The sequence below is a fragment of the Babylonia areolata genome, chromosome 24, assembly GCF_041734735.1.
Source record: "Babylonia areolata isolate BAREFJ2019XMU chromosome 24, ASM4173473v1, whole genome shotgun sequence".
Taxonomy (NCBI): Eukaryota; Metazoa; Mollusca; class Gastropoda; order Neogastropoda; family Buccinidae; genus Babylonia; species Babylonia areolata.
Window position 1 is genome coordinate 55,363,036 of NC_134899.1, and position 12,500 is coordinate 55,375,535.

A 12,500-nucleotide genomic window follows, 5' to 3' on the forward strand; every position below is an offset into this window, starting at 1 on the left:
TTGTTTTTTTTTTTGTTTTTTGTTTTTTAGGTAGTTGGGCAGTGGTGGTGTTTAATTGTTTCTGAGAGTGAGTACCATAGAGTGGCGTCTGAGTAAACCAAACTGGATTTGAACAAATCATGAAATCGATCTTTAGTGGGTTTGGGATATGGACTTTGGGGGGATTCCTTGATGAATTTTTAGAAAATTTGTCAAGTTAGTGTTGGTGGTGCATTTCCACTCATAATCTTGCGCATTGTTATTCTTTTGTTGTACTGACTGACTCTAATCTACGAACAAGAGGGAGAATATTCGCTTCTTTTTAACGGCTTCGGAGAGAGAGGGAGAGAGAGAGAGGGAGAGAGAACTCAAAATTCAAAACAGTCTATTGATGCTTCTCTTTTTTATGTATAAAGTCACGTTTTCTCACTCTCCTGCCGTGTGTGTGTGTGTGTGTGTGTGTGTGTGTGTGTGTGTGTGTGTGTGTGTGAATGAGAGAGACTCGGAAGGAGAGAGAGAGAGAGAGAGAGAGAGAGAGAGAGAGAGAGAGAGAGAGAGAGAGAAATCGAAACTTTTTTTTATTCAGGGAAAAGGAATAGGCACTTATCGGCATGTTTTCATCCTACCCTCGTAAACTGAGAAAACGTATAAACTAATCTAGCAAATACAAGAAGATCAGTTGAAAAAAGGAGGGAAAAAACCCGCCCATACACATCGCATGGCAACAACAACAGCAGGGAGAGAGAGAGAGAGAGAGAGAGAGAGAGAGAGAGAGAGAGAGAGATCGAAATCGAAACTTTTTTTTTATTGAGGGAAAAGGAATAGGCACTTATCGGCCTGTTTTCATCCTACCCTCGTAAAGAAAACGTATAAACTAATCTTGGAAATACAAGAATATTAAAAAAAAAAAGGAGGAAAACAACAACAGAGAGAGAGAGAGAGAGAGAGAGAGAGAGAGAGTGTGTGTATGTGTGTTTGGTTTTCTTTGCTATTTAGGTTTTTCAGTGTTTTGGCGTTAAATGAAATGTCGAATGGAAAACTGGATGTGGGCGTGGTATGAAGTTTTGTAAGGATCTCTCTCTATCTACATGCATTTCACAAAAGAACTCCGCATCTCAGTCCCCTATAATTTTATTTGGACTTCTATAAACACACCCAGTGAGTGCACACTCCACGTCAGTTCGTTCCAAGTTGTGAAAACGCCACAAGTTTTCTTCTAATGTTGAATTATTTAGTTCCTCACTTCTGGCATTTCGGGTTCTGTCAAAGTGAAGGGGTACACTTTACGTGTTGTATGAATAAACGTAAACCATCAGCATGAGATTTTTTCTGTCAAAATGGAGAATTGATTTGACATAACACACATGCCTTTGCCACTTGAGGTTCCGCAACGCTCTGCAGTGATTTCCCCTTTCGCTTCCCTCTCACTCACTGACACAAATTTATCGTTCGTGCCGGTCACCTCCCCCTCCCCCATTTTGCACCTGCGGGAGGGTTTTGTTTTTGGGGCGGTAATATTTCATAATGAGTAGTATAATTCTGTAACCTTTTCATAACATACTGATATTGTTATATATGAATGATCGTTGATACCGTTGACATTTGTGATTCAGTATCTGCAAAAGGATATGAGCTGTATCACTGACCTGTCTGACAAGCTGACCACAATGAATGCTCACCAGGAAGAAGAAGTAGGTCGACACTCCACAGGTGAAAACGAGGGAGACAGACAAAATGGCGTTGTTGAGGCGATGCTTGTGCTGGTATTTGAGGACCGCGTCTTTCATCGGCTTTTGTTATGTTGTGGTGAGCATAATATATTGACTCTTGCTGTCGGTTATGTCCTGTTTTAGCGTCCTAATTCGGTAAATTTACTTCTTCTTTTTCAAGTAATTCTGGATCGAATTAGAAATTTGGAGGCCCTTCTTCCTCGTTGGTGACCACAATCATCATTTCATTTTGATGATGCTCACGAAAATTTCTGTTTTCCTATCCCATGTTTCTGACTGAAAATTATGTAAAATAAAAATGGACTGAAATAAGGTAACCACATTAGATACCATATTATATAGATGTATATATGTACTTTAAACAAACGCTCATAGTCGTACATATATAAATCTCTCTCTCTCTCTCTCTCTCTCTCTCTCTCTCTCTATATATATATATATATATATATATATTAACTATCAGACAATCTTATTTCTTCCCCTGTACTTTTCCGATTAGAAGATGGAACAAGTTGAAAACTGGTTATGTTATTGTATTTGTAATATATGATACTCTACATATACCTAGAGTAGGGTAGGTATGCCTCATTGCAAACACTCAGATGAAACAGTGTGTTTCAGAATCAATAACATCTGGTTCGACTTTGTCAAGATACATTAATAAATATCCATTTCCAAGAACGTGTCAAACATCAACATTTTGGGCTGTTTCCGCACTCTATCCTCTCATTGCGCACCACTGCCAACCAGGTTCATGAACGTGCTTTCAAAATCCTAAAATCAAGGGAAGCCAATAGTAAGACTTGAACTTTGACACAGTTAAAAATAGCAGATTTGATTGGACATGTTGAATGCGCATTACCAGAGCAAGGAAAATTTAAGAAAGTATGTTGGTGACAGATCAGAATGTCAGTTTGGAAATGAATCACCAAAACAGTGCTGTTTGCAATTTGACCATTGGATATTTTGATGTAGGTCCATTTGCGAATGCTGCTGCACAGTTACTGAACAGTGAACACTCACAAAAGGGTGTGTTTGTGTAGGGTGTGTGTCGTATCCTAATATTTAGATCACGTTTAGAATGCAAGGGAACTAACATTGTTCATGGGTTAGTTGAACGGAGAGTTATCCCCAATAGACTAGGGGGGCTTCGGTATAAACATGGTAGAATAAACCGTTGAAACAAATTCCCTAGTCTCTTGTTTTTGTGTAGTGATATGTAGACACAGCACACAAAGTACAGAACCGACAATGGCGACGACCATAAATCTTTTAGGCTGACCACCAGCGTTTGAAGCGGTAGGTGACACACAAACTCTCAGCGTCAAGTGGACCTCATGGTTGGAAGAGTTCAAGGCCTATGCAGATAGCATGGGTTTGTTTGTCAACGAGGACAGCCCAGACAATGTGAAACAACATTTGGTGTAATATACTGTACCATGTCAAACTGATGCAAACTAGGCCTATTGGTTTGCTCTGTTTGGCCAAATTTCACGCGGCTAACAGTCAAAAGACGAGCCGTCTTGCCCATTCCACTCTTAGCCAGTCAACCGCCTCTAAAAGCTGTAACCGCTGAATCATTCCTTTGGCAAAAGGCTCTCCACGCCATCTTGTCAGGTTTATGCTCTGTCTCGTTTTATGCTTTTTTTTTGGCTATTAAGCGTGTTCATTTGGCCTTATTTTGCTGCATGCAGCTTGTCTTTATTGTATTCTTACATTCTGTGTACTCGATTCGACTCGGCCCCCTCGATTTGTTCATTTTTCTCTACCTCTAAGTCGATCCTGTCTTTCCTTTCTCTGTTGGGGGTCGGATTTTCGCTGGGTGCCTAAGCGCGGGTACCATGCCTCATATGCCATCCCACGAAGGCAGGGATCATGAGGCTGGGATTGAGACTCGGCAAGAGACTCTCCCAGGCCCGGAGCTCATGATTCCTCCCGATACGGACTGCGGCGATGCGTCTTTAGACGCTGATCGCGGAGGCGACTCTCGTACCAGTAAAACGGTCATGAAGGGGACCGGGGGAAAAGGGGTATGAGCGTCACCTCCCGAGGTGTCCCAGCACGAGGCAGGGAGAGGGGGGAATGGCAAGTCCTCTCTTGGCGGTGGGGACTTGCGGCTAGGCACAAACTCTCAAGGGGAGGCCGTGCCTGGCTGTTACCCGGGTCCCCACTTGGAGACGGCCCTCAGGGGCCCCATTGCTGTTCCCCCTCCTCCCTTCTCTGTCGATCCCCCTCCCCCACCTCCTTCTGGGGGGGAGAAAAATTTGGTTCTACTTTGCCCACCCCGGGCCAAGCCACCCCAGTCTCCCCACAGGAGGGGATTCGGGGCGCGTGGCCACCTACTCTGCAGGTCTTCCCGCTATCCGGCTGGTCTCCCCTGCTGGGGGAGGCCCGCGCGTGTCAGGCAGGTTCTGGGCAGTCAGCCCGCTCGTCTTCGGGTAGGGAGGCAGAAGACGGTGTTTGTGATAAGAAGGTTGTGCTCGGCACATGTCTGGAGAAGTAGTTAACCATTGCTGTTACAGTTACCAACCCTATGCTTCCCAATCACGCCTTCCCAGGAGGTGCTGTCACAGCCAACTCTCGCGTTAAAGTCACCAAGAATGATGAGCTTGTCTGCGTTGGGAACAGTGGTGATGACAGTGTTCAGGTCCTCATAGAACTTGTCCTTGATCTCATCCGGGTTGGTCATGGTGGGCGTGTAGGCGCTGACAATGGTGGTAAACTTCTTCCCATTGCATAAAGGGAGTTTCATCGTCATCAGGCAATCGTTCACTCCTTTCGGGGGGCCAGCCAGCTTGCCAACGAGAGTTGTCTTCACTGCAAAGCCAACTCCAGCCTCACGTCTCTCTTCAGGTCCGCGACCACTCCAAAAGGTGTAGCCTGCGCCTCACTCACAGAGTTTGCCTTCTTCTGCCAGTCTGGTCTCACTTAAGGCAGCGATGTCGATGTTGTACCTGGCTAGTGCACTCGCAATGAGTGCTGTGCGTCTCTGTGGTCTGTCTGAGTCGCCTCTGTCCAGAAGCGTACGCACGTTCCATGTGGCAATGGTCAATGGGGTGCTCCTTGTTTTCTTCTTTCTTTCCTTTGTGTGTCGACCGCTTGAGTAGGGTCCCCGTCAGCCACGGTATGCTGACTAGGGTGGTGTGGAGCAGGCAATGTTTAGGGCACCTTTTCTAGCCCCTTCCTCATGCCATGGAGGTGAGCAGTGCTGTCCTGAAGAGGGCTGCTCAGTCGCTCAGGGGGCTGCCGATCTCCACCGCTGCTCCAGTCGGTGAAAAACGACCCTATGGCCTGAGCCGCCTGTGTGCAGGTCCGTGGCTACGACTGCCAGTGTACCCACACCTGTCGCTTCGTCGCTCGCCTGTCGCCATAGGGCTTGGGGAAAATGATGGTATGGGATGACTGATGACTTGCACGATGACTTTGTTTATAGTGAGGAGGAGTTGCGCACCGTCGACCTCACTCTCTTGTCCGAGACCGTCTGTATCCAGTGGCAAGACGAGGTCAAGACGACTGGAGATGGAAACGGATGCAGTGGATGACCAGGATGTCCCATGTGCCTCATCCTGCCCTCAGCACTCCACAGTGCTCTGCTGCAACCACCTTCCTCTCCGTTGAACCATGAAGTTTTCTTCTGCAGAGTCCACCGGATCCAGTCTTCACATGCTTGGGTAGACAAGCCCTAACTCACCGACGGTTTGAGACCCGTCGGCTACCCTCACCTAGTTTAGCCAGCCTGTCAAAGCCGTTGCCTGGGGGTTGGGCGCTGCCGCATGCTAGCAGCTTCTAGGACCCATAGGTGAGAGCTGGGTGCCGGTGGGGACCAATAGAGGATGAACCACTCCCGGAAGAGCGTGACAACCCCCCCCCTCCTCCTCTAGAGGTACTACCCCTCCCGTGCACCCCCTAGCCCCCATGGTAAGTATATGTATCACCAAACATGGAGTATAATACAAACTCCTCCTACATAGAGCACTCTTGCTGTACACGGCAGGCAAAGAGGTGAGAGACATTTTTGCAAATCTAAAAGACAGAGGAACAGCTGCAGCCTATGATAAAGCAGTGGCAGCTCTGACAACTCACTTTCAAGTCAAACCAAACAAGACACTGCAGCGATACCAGTTCAGAAAACTGACCCAGAATGACACGGAAACTGTTGCTCAATTTGTGGGTAGACTGAGAATGGATGCTTATTATGGCTGTGAGTTTGATGATGTAAATGATCAGAGCAAAGACCAAGTTGTGCACACAGTGAAATCAGACAGATTGTGCCGCAAGCTCCTGGGGAAAGGTGAACTGAATCTTGCAGTGACTCTCAAGATTGCAACGACACATGAAGCCATGCATGAACAAGCAAGACAGATGAAACAAAAGCAGTTAGGTGGGAATGGAACAGTGGCCAGAGTACACACCAACAGTCACAGAAACAAGCCAAACAAAGGCGAGTGCTACAGATGTGGTAATATTGATCACTATGGCAGTAACCCAAGCTGCCCTGCCAGAGGCAAAACATGTCGTCGGTGTGGAGGAGCAAATCACTTCCACTAGTTCCAGAAAATGTGCAACAATATAACGGCCACCTCAGCCCTCTGTACACTTTAATTTCAGTGTCATGTTCTGTTGGTGTAGATAACGGCCACGTCAGCCCTGTTTACACCTTAAAGTTTTCAGTGTTATGTTCTGTTGGTGTAGATAATGGCCACGTCAGCCCTGTTTACACCTTAAAGTTTTCAGTGTTATGTTCTGTTGGTGTAGATAATGGCCACGTCAGCCCTGTTTACACCTTAAAGTTTTCAGTGTTATGTTCTGTTGGTGTAGATAACGGCCAAGTCACCCCTGTTTACACCTTAAAGTTTTCAGTGTTATGTTCTGTTGGTGTAGATAATGGCCAAGTCACCCCTGTTTACACCTTAAAGTTTTCAGTGTTATGTTCTGTTGGTGTTGATAATAGCAATGTCACCCCTGTTTACACCTTAAAGTTTTCAGTGTTATATTCTGTTGGTGTAGATAACGGCCACGTCAGCCCTGTTTACACCTTAAAGTTTTCAGTGTTATGTTCTGTTGGTGTAGATAATGGCCACGTCAGCCCTGTTTACACTTTAAAGCTTTCAGTGTTATGTTCTGTTGGTGTAGATAATGGCCAAGTCACCCCTGTTTACACCTTAAAGTTTTCAGTGTTATGTCCTGTTGGTGTAGATAATGGCCACGTCAGCCCTGTTTACACCTTAAAGTTTTCAGTGTCATGTTCTGTTGGTGTAGATAACGGCCACGTCAGCCCTGTTGCTACGGGCACTGGACCTGGCTGCCTTTGACCAAGATGACTTTGAAATCAGTCGAGGATTTAACACCCAGTGGCGCTCACATCAGTGGCAAGGTGATCAGTGTCAATGTCCAGACGTTTCTGTTTGAGTTCAGCAGATATTGGCTTATGGTTATAGTGTTTTGAAAAAAAGAATTATCATCAATGTATGTCAAAGTTTAGGCAGTAAGGGCAGTTTTTAATGCAGAGCCATTGCAAGAGAATTTAAGTTCAGATTTTTACTATTCTAACTTACTTCTGAGCTGATTTGAATGAAAAAAAGAAAAAAAAAAAAAGGCTGAGTTTATGCGACATAAATAATCAATATCCAAGAACTCAACTTTTTCCGGTGTCTATATTTTTTTCTTCTTTGCCCATGCAAAGCAGTTCCAACATTTTGTCAGTTGACAAATGATAAAGAGTGGTAACTCTCTTCATACACAAGGTACACAACTTCTATTCTAATTTCTATCAGTTGTTTTTTTTTCTCTCTGTGAGTGAAACCATTTACAACCCACTTTTTAGGTAGCCACATTGCATTTTATTTGGTTTTTATCTCAGTGGGTAAAACCATATATAACCCACTTTTTAGGTAGCCACACTACATTTTCAGTAAGTGTCTCAATCAGTTTTGTTTTTGCTGCAGTAACTTTCTCATTCCAAGTAAAAACAACATAATACAGTGTAATGAGGCAAAGCCAAAAAGAATTTAGCCACCAACATGTGCACTATATCACATCACAGTGCAAAAATGTTCATTACTCACTGCACCAAAGATTAATTACTGAATAAATAAATCAATCTGTTGCAGCTTTTGTGGCCAGTGATGTCATTGTGGCTGTGTGCCACATATCCATCATCCTCTTCAGCCTCTACATGATCTACAATGTGACACAATTGGTTAGTGTTTCTGTGTAGAAAATGTTTAATCCTAACCTTGCCTCTACATATCTACAATGTGACACAAATGGTTAGTGTTTCTGTGTAGAAAATGTTTAATCCTAACCTTGCCTCTACATATCAACAATGTGACACAGTTGGTTAGTGTTTCTGTGTAGAAAATGTTTAATCCTAAGCTTGTCTCTACATATCAACAATGTGACACAGTTGGTTAGTGTTTCTGTGTAGAAAATGTTTAATCCTAAGCTTGCCTCTACATATCTACAATGTGACACAATTGGTTAGTGTTTCTGTGTAGAAAATGTTTAATCCTAACCTTGCCTCTACATATCTACAATGTGACACAGTTGGTTAGTGTTTCTGTGTAGAAAATGTTTAATCCTAAGCTTGCCTCTACATATCTACAATGTGACACAATTGGTTACTGTTTCTGTGTAGAAAATGTTTAATCCTAACCTTGCCTCTACATATCTACAATGTGACACAATTGGTTAGTGTTTCTGTGTAGAAAATGTTTAATCCTAACCTTGCCTCTACATATCTACAATGTGACACAATTGGTTAGTGTTTCTGTGTAGAAAATGTTTAATCCTAACCTTGCCTCTACATATCTACAATGTGACACAATTGGTTAGTGTTTCTGTGTAGAAAATGTTTAATCCTAACCTTGCCTCTACCTATCTACAAACTGACAAATAGCCAGTGTATCTGTGTAAATGACATTTTGTTGAGCAAGCGAGGAGAGGAGCCAGGCAAACACTGCGGCCAGTAACCCAACCAAAACGTTCAAATAAAGGACTGCCTCATGACATTGATGGTGTTTCTAGCTATGAATAGAATCTAGAAAGATTCCCCAAGCTAAAGCTACCAGCATTTTTGTCGGCTAACTGAATGCAAAGCAGGGAAAAGTCAGAATATTTCGATGACGAGTTATCCTGTCATTGTGGCAGCGAAGCGTACATGCTTGCCATGACGAGTTACCTCGTCATAAAGGCAGCCTCGGGGTTAAAGCAGACAGCATAAGTCAATGTTTCCTTTTGTTTTGACGGGCGCAATAGCCGAGTGGTTAAAGCGTTGGACTGTCAATCTGAGGGTCCCGGGTTCGAATCACGGTGACGGCGTCTGGTGGGTAAAGGGTGGAGATTTTTACAATCTCCCAGGTCAACATATGTGCAGACCTGCTAGTGCCTGAACCCCCTTCGTGTGTATATGCAAGCAGAAGATCAAATACGCACGTTAAAGATCCTGTAATCCATGTCAGTGTTCGGTGGGTTATGGAAACAAGAACATACCCAGCATGCACACCCCCGAAAACAGAGTATGGCTGCCTACATGGCGGGGTAAAAACGGTCGTACACGTAAAAGCCCACTCATGTGCATACGAGTGAACGCAGAAGAAGAAGAAGTTTCTACTTTTCCTTTATATTATTTGGACCATAATGTGAACATTTAGTTGTAATTTACTTTTTAAAGCAGTCTGTGCTGACTGTTTAAAGTAGACAGCATAAGTCAGTGTTTTCTTTTGTTTCTACTTTTCCCTTTATTAAGTGGACCATAATGTGAACATTAACTGTCTAAAGCAGTCAGCATAGATCAGTGTTTCAGTGTTGCAGAGTGAGGTTTAGTATTAACCATGATGTATTTTCTGTGTTCATCATAACATAGCAAACATAAGCACTCTCTTTCTCTCTGTGTCTCTCTCTCTCTCTCTGTGTCTCTCTCTGTCTCTCTGTCTGTCTCTCTGTCTGTCTGTCTGTCTTGTCTGTCTGTCTGTCTGTCTGTCTCTCTCTCTCTCTCTCTCTCTCTCTCTCTCTCTCTCTCTCACACACACACACACACACACACACACACACACACACACACAGACATGATATCTTTAAAATCTGAACATATTCAGATGCTGTGTAGTGTGTAACATTTGACTTATCTTGGGAACCTGAACCAGTTCATATACTACGTTAGTATGTAACCTTTGACATTATATCTACATAATCTGAACAAATTCAGATACTATGTTACATTTGACATATCTTCGAAATCTGAAACAGTTTAAATACTGTGTTACATTTACATCCATTGTGTTTCAGCACTGTGTTTGATACAGACTGTTGTGTTTCAGCACTGTGTTTGATACAGACTGTTGTGTTGTGTTTCAGCACTGTGTTTGATACAGACTGTTGTGTTTCAGCACTGTGTTTGATACAGACTGTTGTGTTTCAGCACTGTGTTTGATACAGACTGTTGTGTTGTGTTTCAGCACTGTGTTTGATACAGACTGTTGTGTTTCAGCACTGTGTTTGATACAGACTGTTGTGTTTCAGCACTGTGTTTGATACAGACTGTTGTGTTTCAGCACTGTGTTTGATACAGACTGTTGTGTTTCAGCACTGTGTTTGATACAGACTGTTGTGTTTCAGCACTGTGTTTGATACAGACTGTTGTGTTGTGTTTCAGCACTGTGTTTGATACAGACTGTTGTGTTTCAGCACTGTGTTTGATACAGACTGTTGTGTTGTGTTTCAGCACTGTGTTTGATACAGACTGTTGTGTTTCAGCACTGTGTTTGATACAGACTGTTGTGTTTCAGCACTGTGTTTGATACAGACTGTTGTGTTTCAGTACTGTGTTTGATACAGACTGTTGTGTTGTGTTTCAGCACTGTGTTTGATACAGACTGTTGTGTTTCAGCACTGTGTTTGATACAGACTGTTGTGTTTCAGCACTGTGTTTGATACAGACTGTTGTGTTGTGTTTCAGCACTGTGTTTGATACAGACTGTTGTGTTTCAGCACTGTGTTTGATACAGACTGTTGTGTTTCAGCACTGTGTTTGATACAGACTGTTGTGTTTCAGCACTGTGTTTGATACAGACTGTTGTGTTGTGTTTCAGCACTGTGTTTGATGCAGACTGTTGTGTTGTGTTTCAGCACTGTGTTTGATACAGACTGTTGTGTTGTGTTTCAGCACTGTGTTTGATACAGACTGTTGTGTTTCAGCACTGTGTTTGATACAGACTGTTGTGTTGTGTTTCAGCACTGTGTTTGATACAGACTGTTGTGTTTCAGCACTGTGTTTGATACAGACTGTTGTGTTTCAGCACTGTGTTTGATACAGACTGTTGTGTTGTGTTTCAGCACTGTGTTTGATACAGACTGTTGTGTTTCAGCACTGTGTTTGATACAGACTGTTGTGTTGTGTTTCAGCACTGTGTTTGATGCAGACTGTTGTGTTTCAGCACTTTGTGCTGTACATGAAGACCATGCAGGTGTACAACTACTGCTTCATCATGTACACCTTCATCGAGTTCTGCTTCTCCGTGTTCGAGTTCTCCTTCTATGGCCTGAACACTTTCGTAAGTTGTCAGACATTGTGTTTTTAGACTTGATCCACTGTACTGATGTAAGACTTGCTCATGAATTATCTCCAAAGGTAGGACTAGGAGAATGTATTTAAATGTTGTATCTATAGCTATTTTTCTGTTGTCTTTTGTTAATACCACTACGTTATAGGTTGCATAAATTGTGGGAAGGGTTGGAACTGTGTGCTCTGTTGAAAACCAAGTAGCAGAAATGACACTGTGTCCCCAGTGCCTGTTACACATAACTGTCTAAGGTATTTGTTGGTGTAATGGTATACTAATGCACCATTACACAGTTTAAAATGCATGTCTGGGATGTGCCAGAATTGATTACAGCACAGGGAATAGCTTTGGCGTGGGAGATTTCAATGAATCATGTGTGTCATTATTTTCAGTCACCAAAGATTTTTGAGATTTCACATTGAACCAGAATATGTTCAACAGAGTCATGCAGCTTGGCTGATTTTGTACAGTGTACAATAACTAGAGAGGGCTGCAGCTTGGCTGATTTTGTACAGTGTACAATAACTAGAGAGGGCTGCAGCTTGGCTGATTTTGTACAGTGTACAATAACTAGAGAGGGCTGCAGCTTGGCTGATTTTGTACAGTGTACAATAACTAGAGAGGGCTGCAGCTTGGCTGATTTTGTACAGTGTACAATAACTAGAGAGGGCTGCAGCTTGGCTGATTTTGTACAGTGTACAATAACTAGAGAGGGCTGCAGCTTGGCTGATTTTGTACAGTGTACAATAACTAGAGAGGGCTGCAGCTTGGCTGATTTTGTACAGTGTACAATAACTAGAGAGGGCTGCAGCTTGGCTGATTTTGTACAGTGTACAATAACTAGAGAGGGCTGCAGCTTGGCTGATTTTGTACAGTGTACAATAACTAGAGAGGGCTGCAGCTTGGCTGATTTTGTACAGTGTACAATAACTAGAGAGGGCTGCAGCTTGGCTGATTTTGTACAGTGTACAATAACTAGAGAGGGCTGCAGCTTGGCTGATTTTGTACAGTGTACAATAACTAGAGAGGGCTGCAGCTTGGCTGATTTTGTACAGTGTACAATAACTAGAGAGGGCTGCAGCTTGGCTGATTTTGTACAGTGTACAATAACTAGAGAGGGCTGCAGCTTGGCTCATTTTGTACAGTGTACAATAACTAGAGAGGGCTGCAGCTTGGCTCATTTTGTACAGTGTACAATAACTAGAGAGGGCTGCAGCTTGGCTGATTTTGT

The 12,500-nt window shown here is 43.3% G+C and overlaps 1 protein-coding gene across 1 annotated transcript in view; it reads left to right on the forward strand.

The window, feature by feature from the left end:
- The first annotated feature begins 1,655 nt into the window (after positions 1-1,655).
- LOC143299240 (uncharacterized) overlaps positions 1,656-12,500 on the forward strand; it is an 18,969-nt gene continuing 8,124 nt past the window's right edge. Inside the window, exons 1-4 of the mRNA XM_076612449.1 lie at positions 1,656-1,785; positions 6,969-7,083; positions 7,820-7,908; positions 11,144-11,260. Coding sequence (XP_076468564.1) covers positions 1,714-1,785; positions 6,969-7,083; positions 7,820-7,908; positions 11,144-11,260 — 393 coding nt within the window. The 5' untranslated portion in view covers positions 1,656-1,713. The remainder of the gene's footprint in view (positions 1,786-6,968; positions 7,084-7,819; positions 7,909-11,143; positions 11,261-12,500) is intronic.